Below are 15,882 nucleotides of genomic sequence, written 5' to 3'. Positions count from 1 at the left end.
GAGAGAGAGAGAGAGAGAGAGAGAGAGAGAACGAACTGGGGACCGAGCTTGCAACTAGGGCATGTGCCCTGACTGGGAATCCAGCAAGCAACCTTTTAGTGCACAGGATGTCCAACCAACTGAGCCACACTGGCCAGGGCTCTGCCTAGTACTTTTCCACAGATATCGACTAACTTTTGCCCTTTAAACTTTAAAGTCGTCTCATATGTTATCTAATCTTTAGGTTTTCCCTGATTTCTCTATGAAAAATAAGACCCCACCACCACCACCCCTCTGCTTTATTTCTTTGCATCACACCATCTGGCATACTATATGTCCTGTAATTTCCATGAGCACAGGGACTAGATTTTGTTTATTGTTGTATATCTCCAGAGCCCAGAACAGTACCCCGTACCCAGAACTTAGTGGAATGAATGAATTCTTTCCCTTTTAGTGTATTTCTACATGGGACATTTTTGTAGTTGGAAAAAAAAAATCCCCTCTATTTGTTAACTGGTCCAATTCTAAAAATTAAATGAGAAAAGAACTTTTTTTCTTCATGTCATTTTGGTGGGAGGGGGCATTGTTTCTTTTTGGTCAGGGAAACATCCTATTGAAAAATTTCAAAATGAAGATGGACATTTAATTGAAATGGAACAAGCAAAAGGAACAAATAAAGTACTTATTAGATAACCTTAATATGGAAAAATAATTTTATAAAAACTATTTTTTCTTCCAGGGAACATACTTTTATATTTTGTCCTTAAAAATCAGCCTACATCATTCATATTTTCTGTTTTGGCTTATACTTTCCTATTTCTCTGCTTTTTATCACACTGTCTTCTTCTGCCACTTTTCACTTAAAATTAAGTCCTATTGCTTCATCAAGGTTCCAGCTTAAAAAGACATTTCTAATCGTCTCATCCTTGTTTCTTTGTTTGCTGGACTATTATATATTCTTTGAGTCTTCATTGATGGTTATATTGCTCTGGCCACACTCTTCTGTGTACTGTACTTCCCATCTCCATCAGCTGTCTTGTGAAAGGTGACATCTTGGTGTAATCTCACTACTTGGGCCCCACGAGGCATTTAGGAACGGTGGGAGACATTTTTAAAAGCCTTCATATGTAATTCCATTGGTACACTGATATCTTTACTTTTTTAAAAAAATATATATTTTTGATTTCGGAGAGGCAGGGAGAGGGAGAGAGAGATAGAAACATCAATGATGAGAGAGAATCGTTGATTGGCTGCCTCCTGCACGCCCCCTACTGGGGATCGAGCCCGAAACCCAGGCATGTGTCCTGACCAGGGATCAAACTGTGACCTCCTGGTTTATAGGTTGATGCTCAGCCACTGAGTGACACTGGCCGGACATCTTTACTTTACTTTTATAAAGGACATGGTCAAACTCTAGAACCTGGAAAATGCTACTTCAGATATTTTAGGTTTAGTCTAAATAATTTAATTAAAGGAAAGAGTGTTTTTTAAATTGAAGAATTAGAAAATAACACTTTGTTTACTTTTATGTAGATGGGTCCTGCCAGTTTAAAAATACTGATATTTATAATTTGAGCATTCACAGTAGGTGACCTATTATAATCTGAAGAAATATTTGTTTGTTTCATACTTTTCAAAAACTGGATGTTAAAAATAGTCTGGACCAAAATGTGTAACAATTTTACATTACAAAAATATGTGTTAGGGTTAGGTAAACATATAACTATGGAGTTAGGAATAAATATTGTCATATAAATGTCTGTAATGTGCAGAAGTGACATAATCTAAAATATAAATAGCAGGTACTTGGATGTAGGGGTTGCTTGAGAAGAAAGGGGAATTAACATTTTATAATACTGATCTTTATTGTTGTTTTCAAGATAAAAATTTGAAGTCAAACCTCAGAAGGAAGGTAGGGGAGGTTGGAGGTAAAGGGGAGAGATCAACCAATGGACACAGACACCAGAGGGGTGAGGGCATGAGTGTGGAGGTAGGGGGGCAATGAGGGGATAAGGACACATATGTAATACCTTAATCAATGTCATTTTTATCATTTCTGTTATTTTGTTTTTATTATTTATAGTTAATTTAGTAGAAGATTATCTTGATTTATGCTTAAAATGGTATAAATTTTTTTAAAGACATGAATTATGTTTGTTTGTTTTTGTAGCCATTTCTGAAACTACAGGTCAGCTATAGAAATCTTTTTTCTGCTTTTATTCCTGTGAAGTCACTTAAAATGGATTTCTTTGATCCAGCTCTGTTTAAGAGAACACTTTAGAAAAATGTTAGTATCCCATAAGCATGTGTTCTAATGTTTTCCTTTATTTGTTTTAAAATTCTAGGAATTGAAGCCATATTTTATGAAGGAAGTTGGCACTCACTTGGATGATTTTGTGACCAATCTCATTGAAAAGTCAGTATCATTAGATAGTGGTGGGTGTGCACTCACATCCTTTTCTGTTCTTGGAGGAGTGAACAACCATAGAGCTAAGTAAGTATGAGTATTAGATTCTTGTAATGCAGACATCTGCTCTAGTGTAGCTCAGCAGTTACAATGTGGACTGTGGTAAAAATGCCTGGATGCACACCTGGCACCACTTTTCGTTAGCTGTGTGTTGCTCTGGGCATATTATTTAACCACTGGAAGGGTGGGTTCTTTCATCTTAAGTGGCTTATAACAAAAGTGCATAATTCCTTTAAAACTATACTGACACTGACACTTGAGTGCTTTTCATTTAAACCAAACACTGACCCTATGGGTAGGTAGGATAATTATCTGCTTAGTACAGATTAGGAAACTGAAGCACAGAGCAAGCAGTTAATTGTTGTCCGGGATTCCGCAGCGGGGATTTGAACCCAGAGTCCATGCTCTTCGCCCCATCGTTACACTGCCTCTCTCTTGTATTCTCTGCGATACTTGTTATTAAGTACAGTGCATTGGTATCTATTTTTCTAATCGGTCGGTCATCCAGAGCATGGAGGGAAGGCTCTCAAAGGCCAGTGTGCGCTAATTTGCCATTCTGTGCTTTCCTTGGTTTTTTCTCTGTGGTCTCTGTCAGTCTCTCCTTTTCTGAAGGACAGGTTGAACCAGGAATAGTCAACGGAAGTGCCGACGGTACTGCAGAAAGCCCTGAAGAAGATGATCATGCTAGATGTTAACAGATTTTAATAACTGGGGCAGCCTTTAAGATCAGGAGGCTGTTGGGGATTGTCGGAAGTCCTTTGACATTACAGAGGACATCGTATATAACAGTGCATCTTCAAGAACAGACCAGTAACAATAGTGAACTGGAGTAAGGATGGCTGGGGGCCTGTCTGTGACCTTAGGGATGTTTAGGAGAAGGAAGAGTGGTTGTCTGTGTGGTGTCAGGAACTAGTGCTGCCTTAGTGAGGTGTGCCTAACTCCTCTTCCTCCCTAACCAGATAGGCGTGTATTTGCCTCATAGCAGTGCTCAGAAGCAGTATATGAGACAACATGCATAAACTCCGACTCACAGGACCTGGGTCCTAGTGAGATGGCAGTTAATTAATTTTACTTGCTGTAGTTGGTAATCTTCCTCTTATTCTTAGGCTTAAATTTCTTAAAATACTTGAAGTACTTACATTTTGTTTTACTTTTTGCTCTTTCCCAGAGATCTGAGAGCACCCCCAGAACATGGAAAGATTTTTGTTATAAGGCGATCTCTCTTAGAGTAAGTATTTTAAGTGCTTTTGTTAAGTATAAGTTTAAATAAAAAACATACACACAACTATTCTGATTGTTGGAATCACTGCTTAATCTATGAATGTTTAAAGCGCTTGTTCTATATTCATACAAATCGTTTGTTTTGATACTGCTCTTTGTACATTTGCTGTGTCTTGCTCTTTCTTTCTGATCCCCTGGCTCTGCATCTAGTTTCAAAGGAGGAGCTAGAAATCAGAATGGTTATCTGTCTTCGATAAATTCCTTCAATTTGTGCTGCAGAGAACTGGTTACCCAAAAAGCTAGGATAGAGTTTTCTATTTAGGGAAACTACTTCAAGAGAGTTTTGGTGTTGCTGCCTTTTTGGTATATAATTTTTTAATCTCTTCTTTGGCTATCCAGATTAAACACATGATAGATTTCTCAAATTTACTTATTTTAAAACCCTGATTGTGTGGATCTTATGAAAAAACACACACATCAGGCAAGGTAAATTAATTGTGGTGACATCATTTGTGAACTGAAAAGTAAAGGTGCACTTTGAGTATGTAATTAATATTTCTTTTGTAATGTTCTCGGAGATCATTCACTCATTCATTCACTCATTCATTAGAATACTTCTGTAATTTAACCTGCACTAGTATAGGTTGCCTGAAATAGTTGGGCTGGTGAACCTTAGGTATGGATGTGCTTTTCTTTTAAAAATGCATCATATGCTTATCAAAATATATTTTCTATGTGCCAAATTGATCCGTATTACTTAATTTTGATTAGAAGGCCAAAGTTTTCTAAATATCTAATGTAGAGTACCACTTCAGTGTTAGGTTGTTTGAAGAGATTTATCTTTTAAAATCTCTATCTGGGGGAAATGCAGGCTTTCCATGTAAAAGAGAAATTAAAGCAAATATTTTGAACATTATAATTAAGATTTTAGTGATAGTATTCTATATATGAAAAATAAACAAAATTAAAATACACATTTTTAAATCAAGGAAACAAAATACATATTTTATGGCTCAGGTAGGTTTTATTAGAATTGAAGCTCCTTAACCCAGACATTTAATAGTATTTTAGATGCCTCAAAAAGTTAGGAGATTAGCATACATCTTTCCATAAACAAAGCTAAAACACTTGTTTTAATCAAATATAAAAAGTCCTTAGTTAGAAAAAGTCATCTAGAAAGTAATTGGTGTGTTTTAAAAGAAAAGTAACCCGAGTAGAGAGTGGACTGTAAGACTAGGATGTTTTGAAAAAGTTTTTAGCCTTTGAAATAGCTTCTGTATTCCCTGTTTTCAGTGAATGACCTTTTGCCTACATTAGAAGACAGTCACCTCTGTAGGTTTTCAAGAATGCACACCATTTGTTCTAAATGTTTGATATCCATGCTGTTTTCTAGGAAGCAATATTATCTTATCAGAAAGCCTTGTCCTAAGCTCTTCCAATAATTTTTACTTTGGTCATGCCACTTACTGTCTCTACTTCAGGTTTAATATTCTGTGATTACTGTTTGAGATCTTTTTGGAGTGTGGATTAAGTATTTCTGGACTGCTTTAAAGTCTTTAATATATGACATTTTAAAATCAGATATAGTTTATTCATTTTATTTGTTTGAACTACATTTACAGTGAGCTGTTCGAGGTGGACCACATCAGAACAATATATCACATGTTTATTGCCCTCCTCATTCTCTTTATCCTCAGCACACTTGTGGTAGATTACATTGACGAAGGAAGGTAAGACAAGAAAAAGGATGGTTGGCTAATTGGCGCATAGGATGTTGGGAGTTTTCATTGTATGTAAATTTTGGTAGAGGGTGATTTGGTTAAATTTGCTTCAGAAAATTCCAAAGTAGCTGATTCGAGGTTGAGATTTCTGTCTCTTAAAAAGTACAATACAACTAAGAAGAAGATTAGAAATTTCATTACTTTTATTTTTCTAAATGGTCTATTTAAATAGACTATAATTGGTAGTTTCTAGGTAATTTTCCTAAATGGGAGAATTTTGTATATATGATTTATCAATTTTTCTGTTATGATATGCATTTCAGGTTAGTACTAAAAATAAGTAGCTTATTGGAATTTCACATTTGAAAAACGTATTTTTAATATGAAAATCAAATTGTAACTTTAAAAATGACAGTGCAGTAATCATACATTGAATTATATGCTTTATTAGAAAATTAAATTTTGAGATGATATATTAATAGATTTTTTGTTTATTTTTTATTTTTTTAAAATTCTTTATTGTTTAAAGTATTACATATAGTATCACATATGTCTCCTTTTCCCCTCAGTGACTTCTTCCCCGGCCTCTCCCACCCTCCCTAGATTGTTTTATTTATATTTATTTCCTTCTGAAAAATCATCTTTTGTACATAATAGTGATTGCTATTTGAATTCTTTAAATATGGACTTTGCCATAGAATATTTTAGAGTTTAAAATGTATTAATTAAGAATCTAACTTTTGAGAAGTTCAAAGTCTTATTTTTTTAAGTTATATTAGGTATTTTATGTTTAAAGACTGTATTATCTTAGGGCTTTTAGAAACTTTGTTATTGAAATATATTGTGAAGCAGTCTTAGAAGCAGTTCTGTAGCACAACTTCAATGACTTCAATGTGTTAATGTTGCTGTGTTTCCTAAAGCTGAGAGTTTGGGGCCTGAAAGTTTTGAATTCTGTGAATCAATGCATATTTTTAAAAATGTGCTTTTGTGTCTTTTCTCTGTGCTTTTTCTCCCCAGGCTGGTGCTTGAGTTCAATCTCATATATTATGCTTTTGGCCAGCTTCCTGTTGTTATATGTACATGGCGCGCCATGTTCTTGAGTACACTTTCAGTTCCCTACTTCCTCTTTCAACATTGGGCCAGAGGCTACAGCAAGAGTTCTCATCCAGTGATCCATTCTTTCTTCCATGGCTTGCTTCTCATGGTCTTACAGATTGGAATTCTAGGTTGTGGACCAACATATGCTGTATTAGCATATACACTGCCACCAGCTTCCCGGTGCATTGTTATCTTTGAACAGGTAAGGTTTTGAGTGTTGCTCAGTGCAGTGCTGTGCTCAGTTAAAATAATGATTGGAACAATAATAATAATAATATTATGAGAGAAAAGGATATTATTGCTTATATAGTAATAATATAATAATAATAATAATAATAATACTATTATAACAATATAATACTGATATTCTGTTATTTTTGGATAAATTTTTATAACTGGTTCTTTATGCTCTTGTCTAAAATTAAAGTGTTAAACTAGATCATCTCATCTCATAAAACTTATTTTAACTTCAGTGTTCTCTGATGCTTAATAATTGAAATAAATCATATTGAACTGTTCTGGATCAGTGCAGATTTTGTTCTTGAATACTTTTTGTAGTAGTCATCTATACCATAAAATGTTTTTGTAATTAAAATCCCCACTTTTGAAATGTCAGATTCATTATTTTGTCATATAGCTCTTTCCATCTAAAGAATGGATTTATTTTGTCCTTAAAACCTTCCGATTTTCTTATATTGGGTGTCCATAATGCTCTGTTTGACTAATGGAAAGGACCGTGTCAGGAGCCTTTCTTTGATAGACTTTTGTAATACGGTGCTTTTAGTTGCAAAAGAATGTCTTTCTTTAGAGGTTGTTTTTAATTTGCTTTATTCCATAAAAGTGAATTTGAGTTGGTATATGCAAAATTAAAACATTCTATATGTGAAAAAATTTATCTTTTCCTCCCACCCTTTTTTAGATTCGTATGATAATGAAGGTCCATTCATTTGTCAGAGAGAATGTGCCTCGGGTATTGACTTCAGCTAAGGAGAAATCAAGTATGTAATCCTATTCCATCAAAGGACTATTCAGAGGGTATTTCATCCTTTGGTGTTCAGGGGGATGGCACATTACATTCTGCCGCCATTGTGTTTGATTTTCATTATGTAGCCTCCACATTGATTTGGGAGACTATCTCACTATTTCCTGATTGTTTCTGTTTTGTCTTGGTACCTGCAATTTAAAACCATTGACCATTAGATTCTTGTAACTTTATGTAATTTTTATAGAATGTTAAACTCATCACACCTATGTGTGCTTATTACTCTTTGAGTTGCTGCTTAAAACTCTAGAAGTCATCTCAGTCACAGGAATAACTTAGTGTAGAGGGATTGGTCTGTTGATATTAGAATAAGAAGTCATCATTTTGGGAGATCAGGAAGAAACAACATAAGCTAAGGAGAAGTCGTTTTATTCTTCTCTACCCTATGCTTCCTTACTTTCCCTTTGTAGTTCTGCTGAGAGCTCCTGACCTAGCCAAGTTTTCCTTTTTCAGGAACTGTCCCAGTACCCACAGTCAACCAGTACTTGTATTTCTTGTTTGCGCCAACCCTCATCTACCGGGACAACTACCCCAGGTAATGGCACTATGAAGTACAAGTGTGCTGAGCACCTGAAGTGTGGCAGGAGTGAGGTACAGCAGGCGGGCAAGGGTCAGCTCACATAGGGCTACAGAGAATGTAGAATGAGTTTTCATTTTCTCTCTGGCCCAGAGAGCACCAAAGGTGATTCTAGCAGTCTTATTTGATCATAGTAATTCTTGACAGAATGTACTTTATTTAGAAAATGTATTTTTTGCTTCCTTTTTAGGACTCCCACTATAAGGTGGGGTTATGTGGCTATGCAGTTTGCACAGGTAAGTTTTTTTTCACTGCCTAAGGTTTGGTGATTGGTGGGAGATGGGGATTTTAATCTATTTAAAGTGTTTGTAAATTTATGACTATTGGGAGCTGTAGAACTCTTTCTGAAGTTTTGAAATTATTCTCAATACAGTGAACGGTGTTTGTTTTGCCAACATCAAAAGTAATTTTCTTCAATAAAATAATTTGTTTTATTGTAATTAATAAAGTAATTCCATTTGGTTACTTCAGTCAGCACCTACATTAATTTCCCCTTCCCCTCCTGTTTTCATATTTTTTGGATATATATGTGGGCCTGACACTCCTCACTACCTCCTCCTCCTGAACCCCTTATCAGAATCAAATCCCAGAAAATCCCATTTTAAATTCTTGTTTCAATCAAATACCCATTTCTGAAACAAATTATTTTGTTATGGGTTCATGTAGCAGGAAAATCAGGTTCCAAGAGTCTGATCTTTTACAAATGCCCTTTGGTAAAGGGTTGGGAAAAGATACGTTAGAAACTAGGTCTGAGTAATTTCTGAAGGGTATAATTTGCAATCTTATGCATTAGTGTTAAATGGAATATATATGTAAACATTAGAGGTTACATATGTATCTTCTTTTGAAGGAAAATCACCATCTTTCCTTATCAAGCCATCATTCTTATGACTATCTTTGTTGTGTTCCAGGTGTTTGGCTGCTTATTTTATATGTACTACGTCTTTGAAAGGCTCTATGCCCCCTTGTTTCGGAATATCAAGCAGGAGCCCTTCAGTGCTCGTGTTCTGGTCCTATGTGTATTTAACTCCATCTTGCCAGGTAACATGGGGACTGGTTAATTTGGCCACTTATAAAGTTGCAAGGAAAATAGAAAGCTATTGCACCTTTGATTTACCTGCTTTTCACTTATAAATTCATCTGCATATCTATACCTATCTTTTTTTTAATTTCTTTATTGATTAAGGTATTACATATGTGTCCTTATCCCTCCATTGCCCCTCCCCCACCCCCACTCATGCCCTTATCCCCCTGTTGTCTGTGTCCGTTGGTTAGGCTTTCTATACCTATCTTGACCTCTTTCCATCTGTCTCATAAATGAAGTATATTTCAGTCTCAGCCGAATTTTTCCATTGGTCTTCTGGCTTTTACTCAAGTTTTGCTTTCTCTGACTGGATAATTCATATTTATGCTTCATTTCCCCATAATCTTGCTCCTAATCCAAGCAGGGCACTGAAATAGACTTTATTAAAATCACTAGTTATTTCCTGATTCTAAATCCAGTGGATGCTGTAGCCCTTACTCTGATCTCCATGAAGCACTGGCTGTTGTTGACCACATTTTGAAATCTCCCTACCACTCCTTCTTATTCTCCTGTCTTTCTAGCCATACTTCAGACTCCTAACTTGCTTCATTCCACTTATCTTTTTCTGGAGATATATGAGTACCTACTATATCAGATGCTGACAATATAGCAGTGAACAGACATAACTCTTCACTCTCTGGAAGAGTCAAATTATATATATAGTTTTCTTTACTTCTTTCTTTTCTCTACCCATTAAATGTTGGTAACATTTTCCATGATCACCTTGTCTCTACCTTCTCTCTCTCCCAGATTTCTAATAACCCTCCCTGATTGCTCTTCAAGGGTTACTCCAGTAAACTCCCATCTGTTCCTCTAATAGGATATGTGTTACATACTTGTGTGTCTTGTTCACTGGGCTACAAATTCCTTGAGATCAAAGATCCTATCTTATAGCCACTCAGCCAGTCACAGTCTCTCCCATATTGTTTAATCCATAGCAGATGCTCTATAAATATTTTTGAATAAATGAGTGAAAGAGGTGAGCATGTATTTTACATTATAGTAACAATATATACTACATAAGGAGAATGAACAAAGTGCTGATGAGCTTTGTATCATGCTGGAGATGACATTTACCATTGGGTGTTGGAAATAGATGGGCGTTTGCCTGGCAGAGAAGTGGTGGAAAGGTGCTTTAGGCGGTGAGATGGGTGCATAGGCATAGACTTACTTTAGAATGGCCGAAGTCCAGGTAGGGATGATGTGTGGGACACGGAGTGGAGTCGGAGATAAGTTAACCTTATCACTATTGACATTCAAGGCTGGATAATTATTTGTTTTGGGTGGCTGTCTTATGTGTTGTAGGATATTTAGCACCATTCTGACCTCTAACAACTAGATACCAATAGCACCCCCCCTCCCCCCAAGTCCTTGAGTTGTGACAACCAAAAATGTCTTCATAATTGTCACATGTTCCTGGCGGGTGATGGTTGCGGGGGACTTCTCCCCCAGTTTTAAACAACTGGTTTATGGGAATGCACGAGGGCCAGATTTTAAAGGGCTTTGGGTATCGAGGCTTTTCTATTCTAAACAGGCTGGAATGAGTAAGCTGGAATAATCATTTTTATTTTACAAAATAATTCTAGCTAAGCAGGTGCTGACAAAATTAACTGCTTGGTGTATGAGCTATTTGAAAACACTCAATATTATTAATTTTATTTTCAGGTGTGCTGGGGCTGTTACTTACTTTTTTTGCCTTTTTGCACTGTTGGCTCAATGCCTTTGCCGAGATGTTACGCTTTGGTGACAGAATGTTTTATAAGGTAATATACACGCGGACTCATTTTTCTTTTCACAATTTATTATGTCCTCATTGCTAGCTTTTTAACATGAACATTATATTGTCAGATAATGTTTTCCCACAAGTTTTACCAGTATGAAGTCTGAAATTCTGGTATCAGTGTAATTAGTAAAGCTTTATCTTCTACCTCTGATATCCTCCCTTTCCCATAACATATGGCTTCTGCTGGATCCTGTGTTGGTGATTACAGAAGGAAAGCATGTGTCTGGAGGGTGGTATGAGACTTTGCTGACTGTTCATTCATTTGAAATTGGTTGTCTGGTGCTGTAGGAGTAATTTCAGTAAATTATTCCATTTAAAGTTGCTGAAGGAAGGAAATGACTTTTTCCTCTTTTATTTATGAAAGGCATTAATTCTGCTTAAAATAGTATTCTATACTTGCAAAGTTGGAATTAAGTTCTAAACTCAGGATCTGGAGTTTAGTTTGTGGTTTTGGTAACACTCCAAGCCTACCACTTCTTTCTCAAAGAAATAGTGAATGTAGGTTGTGAATTTTAGGTGTCTGATTCCCTTAGTCTGATCTTAAAGTAGGGAGCAAGATATATGTAACGGAGTGCCAGGTTTTGGAGGTAGCCACCTCTCACTCCTTATTTAACGTAAGTTTTTCTGTTTGATACCAGCAAGCAGCTCTTCACCTTTAGCATGCTACGTAACCCTGTGTGACCTTAGAATTCTCTCACTGTGTTTTAGCAGGGCAATGGGGATTCACTGATTGCTATTTAGAGGAACACTAGATTGAATGATTGTTTATGTTCTGTGTCTTCCACCGTAACTTGTTTCATAATGAGAGAAAATGAACCTAGGGAATGAATCATATAGAACTAGAATTAATGTCTTATTAAACATCAGTAACCAAAATGCCTTTTAAGATTTTTCTGACATCAGTGTATGGACTGACAATTTATCATCACACACTGGATATTATGTGTGTATGTTCTTTGGAAATATTCAGGGGTTTTTGCTTTGGCTCTGTGTGTATATACATGTATGTGTGTGTGGTATGTGTGTAGTTTTATAGCTTTGGTTTTTTTCCTCAGGATTGGTGGAATTCCACATCCTACTCCAACTATTACAGGACCTGGAATGTGGTGGTCCATGACTGGCTGTATTACTATGCTTACAAGGACTTTCTCTGGGTAAGCAGCAGGATTTAGTTGATGTTGTTCAAGAAATGGAGATTCTTTTCCAGAAAGTATTAATATTGTACAGCTGGAGGAAGTTATACTTAGTTGTCTTTAATTCTCTTATGAGCCATTTATGTCTAAGAAATCTTCTGCCTTGAATAATACTGCTGAGAGACCAGTATGGACAGTTACTGGGTCTAATACCATGTTTTCATTCTGGATTTTACTTTATATAATTACCAAGTAAGAATGCAGGCAAACATTCAGATAAGTTGAACTGATCCACCATTTATGGATCATTTCTTATGGATCTCACGGATAACAGATAATCTCCCTCTAACTTTTTCTTCATTTACTTTCTTTTTTTAAAATCTGTTCAAAGTGGAGAACCACCCTATGTATGGACTTAACATCTCTCCAATTGGTCATGTAGGTCTTTGAGACATTCTTCAGAGCAGAGTGTATTTAGACTGATGGAATGAAATCTTGAATCTCATGGTTGATTAATGCTGGTGTCTCCTCCGGATTATTGGCTAAGTGATAGCATGTTGTAGATCAGATAGCATTGTATTCGAGTGTTCTTTCCTTCATATGTGTAGTTTCACTTATGGACAAGGCAAGTCTCTTCTTTCTAAATCTTAGTTCTGTTACCTGTAAAAATGGAGAGGATGCCTGCCCTGTCTACCATACTGTGCTACTCTAAAGGTTGAGATCTGATGTGTTCATTAATATATAAAAACTATGTTTTGTCCATCAGAGTGACTTACCAGTATAAGTTATTAATGTTTTTAAAAATATGCCCGCTCTAGGATTGGTGGAATTCCACATCCTACTCCAACTATTACAGGACCTGGAATGTGGTGGTCCATGACTGGCTGTATTACTATGCTTACAAGGACTTTCTCTGGGTAAGCAGCAGGATTTAGTTGATGTTGTTCAAGAAATGGAGATTCTTTTCCAGAAAGTATTAATATTGTACAGCTGGAGGAAGTTATACTTAGTTGTCTTTAATTCTCTTATGAGCCATTTATGTCTAAGAAATCTTCTGCCTTGAATAATACTGCTGAGAGACCAGTATGGACAGTTACTGGGTCTAATACCATGTTTTCATTCTGGATTTTACTTTGTATAATTACCAAGTAAGAATGCAGGCAAACATTCAGATAAGTTGAACTGATCCACCATTTATGGATCATTTCTTATGGATCTCACTGATAACAGATAATCTCCCTCTAACTTTTTCTTCATTTACTTTCTTTTTTTAAAATCTGTTCAAAGTGGAAAACCACCCTATGTATGGACTTAACATCTCTCCAATTGGTCATGTAGGTCTTTGAGACATTCTTCAGAGCAGAGTGTATTTAGACTGATGGAATGAAATCTTGAATCTCATGGTTGATTAATGCTGGTGTCTCCTCCGGATTATTGGCTAAGTGATAGCATGTTGTAGATCAGATAGCATTGTATTCGAGTGTTCTTTCCTTCATATGTGTAGTTTCACTTATGGACAAGGCAAGTCTCTTCTTTCTAAATCTTAGTTCTGTTACCTGTAAAAATGGAGAGGATGCCTGCCCTGTCTACCATACTGTGCTACTCTAAAGGTTGAGATCTGATGTGTTCATTAATATATAAAAACTATGTTTTGTCCATCAGAGTGACTTACCAGTATAAGTTATTAATGTTTTTAAAAATATGCCCGCTCTCCCTTTCAACATTATTAGTTTTGAAAATGCCTTCTTTGAAAATAAGGATTTTTAAGCATAGGTGTTTTTTCTAATTATATTATAATACATTTGGGTTAATCCAAAGAGTAGATTGGAAAGTCCAATATAAATATAATTAAATTGATGCCTTTAACATGTGATAATTATAAGTCTTATGTAGTTTGTGCTTAGTTACCTTTTAAAAACTGCTTTCTAATATTTCCTTTTCCCCTAGTTTTTCACTAAGAGATTCAAGTCTGCTGCCATGTTAGCCGTCTTTGCTGTGTCTGCTGTCGTGCACGAATACGCCTTAGCTGTTTGCTTGAGCTTTTTCTACCCAGTGCTCTTCGTGCTTTTCATGTTCTTTGGAAGTAAGTATCTTGGCATGCCATGAGGACTGAGGCTGATGCCAAAAGAGAAATTTAGAAAATAAAGTATGAAATCAATGTAGGAAGCTAGATAGTGAGCAGTAATATCATCTCAAGGCAGTGTTTGCTTATCAGAGGGAAAAGAACATTGATTTTGAGTAATTATACACAACTCTGTTTCAAGATGTTTATATACTTTGAAGTAGAGAAATGAGCCACATAACCTCTTGCAGACTGTTGGTAACACTGATTTGGTAGGTCACAAAAACAATAAAAAACAACTTCGCCATTCTTCAACTCTATCGTTGTTCACCCGCTGAAAAAAACTGACCCTTTTTTGGGTGGGGGGAAGGGATAAGCTAGAATATGAATGATTCCATGAAATATATTTTCACCTGTTCTGAATACTGTCCGATTTTTAATTAATCACTGGTTAATAAACTTCAACACGGAAGCTTCATTTTTATTTATAGGAGCAGTGGCCAGAATAAACCATGTCCGCACAGTTGATGCTCATTGTGATACTTGGATGATTTTAGCAGCTATCTGAGGCTGCTTATAGATTGTCTTGATATATATTTTTTGTTCTCTTCCTGACTTTAGTGGCTTTCAACTTCATTGTCAATGACAGCCGGAAAAGGCCGATTTGGAACGTCATGATGTGGACTTCACTTTTTGCGAGCCAGGGAGTCCTCCTGTGCTTTTATTCTCAAGAGTGGTATGCACGTCAGCACTGTCCTCTGAAAAATGTGAGTCAGCACTCAGGCTGCAGTGGAGAAGTGACATGTTTGTCCCCGATTGTGAGGGTTGGAGAGCAATTTTAAGGGGAAGGACATCAGTGGAGATTGTGATGAATTAATGTTAAGCGGAGAGAAACATTATCTGATCTTATTGCTACTGTTCTTAAAATTTTTTCTTTTGCTTTTCTTCACTTTGAACTCTCCTACTTGGTGCTCCCCCCCCCCTTTTTTTAAATTTCCTACTCTTTTACTGCTTTTTCTTTAGCTCCTTGTAATTTTCTTCCTGTGTCTTAAAAATGTAGGACATGTGTATCCTATCCTCCACACACACCTGAATATATATGTATATTTTACCTCTTCCTTTCCAAAGTATTACGTCTTTGTAAAAATGTCCAGCTACATTCATATGCCTAGGATCCCGTTTCCCTTGATTTTCTTTTGTTGCTATTGTTGTTTGATTTTTCATGATTACATAAGAGCTTCAGCTTTAAGCTGCATGTGGATGACTCCCAAATAATTAGGGGGTGCCTTCTTTATATACCCCGGTATTTCTCACAGGCACCTGTAACTGAAGATGCCCACAATCAAATTAATCAGTTTCTCTGCCAAAGCTTCTACTGTCTACACTGTTTCTGTTATGCTGCCCTAATGCTCCCTCCTTATTTCCTATTAATCCTCTGTGTGCATTTGAACTAACTGCTCTGGACTACTAAAAATAGGGGTGTGCTAAAATAAAATGCACGACACCTAAAGAGGTGTAGGACCTATTTGACATTTAGTCAGAAGGGCAATTGTGTAGGGTTTACTGGACTTTAAAAGCTTCATGTAAAGCCTCTAAACCAAGTAAATCCATGCTATAGATAAAAATAATGAACATCTTTTGAATTATTGAACTATTTTTAACTGAAAGGTTGCTGAAATGCTGAGAGGCATTTTAGAGGTATGCAGTATATGACA

General features: G+C 36.2%; 1 protein-coding gene across 1 annotated transcript in view; it reads left to right on the top strand.

The window, feature by feature from the left end:
- SOAT1 (sterol O-acyltransferase 1) overlaps positions 1-15,882 on the top strand; it is a 39,437-nt gene that overhangs the window by 23,093 nt on the left and 462 nt on the right. Inside the window, exons 3-14 of the mRNA XM_005880251.2 lie at positions 2,325-2,473; positions 3,615-3,674; positions 5,290-5,397; positions 6,406-6,688; positions 7,406-7,484; positions 7,982-8,063; positions 8,296-8,341; positions 9,017-9,146; positions 10,855-10,952; positions 12,028-12,126; positions 14,053-14,188; positions 14,789-14,934. Of these exons, the coding sequence (XP_005880313.1) occupies positions 2,325-2,473; positions 3,615-3,674; positions 5,290-5,397; positions 6,406-6,688; positions 7,406-7,484; positions 7,982-8,063; positions 8,296-8,341; positions 9,017-9,146; positions 10,855-10,952; positions 12,028-12,126; positions 14,053-14,188; positions 14,789-14,934 (1,416 nt within the window). The remainder of the gene's footprint in view (positions 1-2,324; positions 2,474-3,614; positions 3,675-5,289; positions 5,398-6,405; positions 6,689-7,405; positions 7,485-7,981; positions 8,064-8,295; positions 8,342-9,016; positions 9,147-10,854; positions 10,953-12,027; positions 12,127-14,052; positions 14,189-14,788; positions 14,935-15,882) is intronic.

The sequence above is a fragment of the Myotis brandtii genome, unplaced genomic scaffold (genome assembly GCF_000412655.1).
Source record: "Myotis brandtii unplaced genomic scaffold, ASM41265v1 scaffold630, whole genome shotgun sequence".
In the NCBI taxonomy this organism is placed as follows: Eukaryota; Metazoa; Chordata; class Mammalia; order Chiroptera; family Vespertilionidae; genus Myotis; species Myotis brandtii.
The sequence above is the reverse complement of the archived record's forward strand: the minus strand, read 5'-3'. Positions and strand labels throughout refer to the sequence as shown.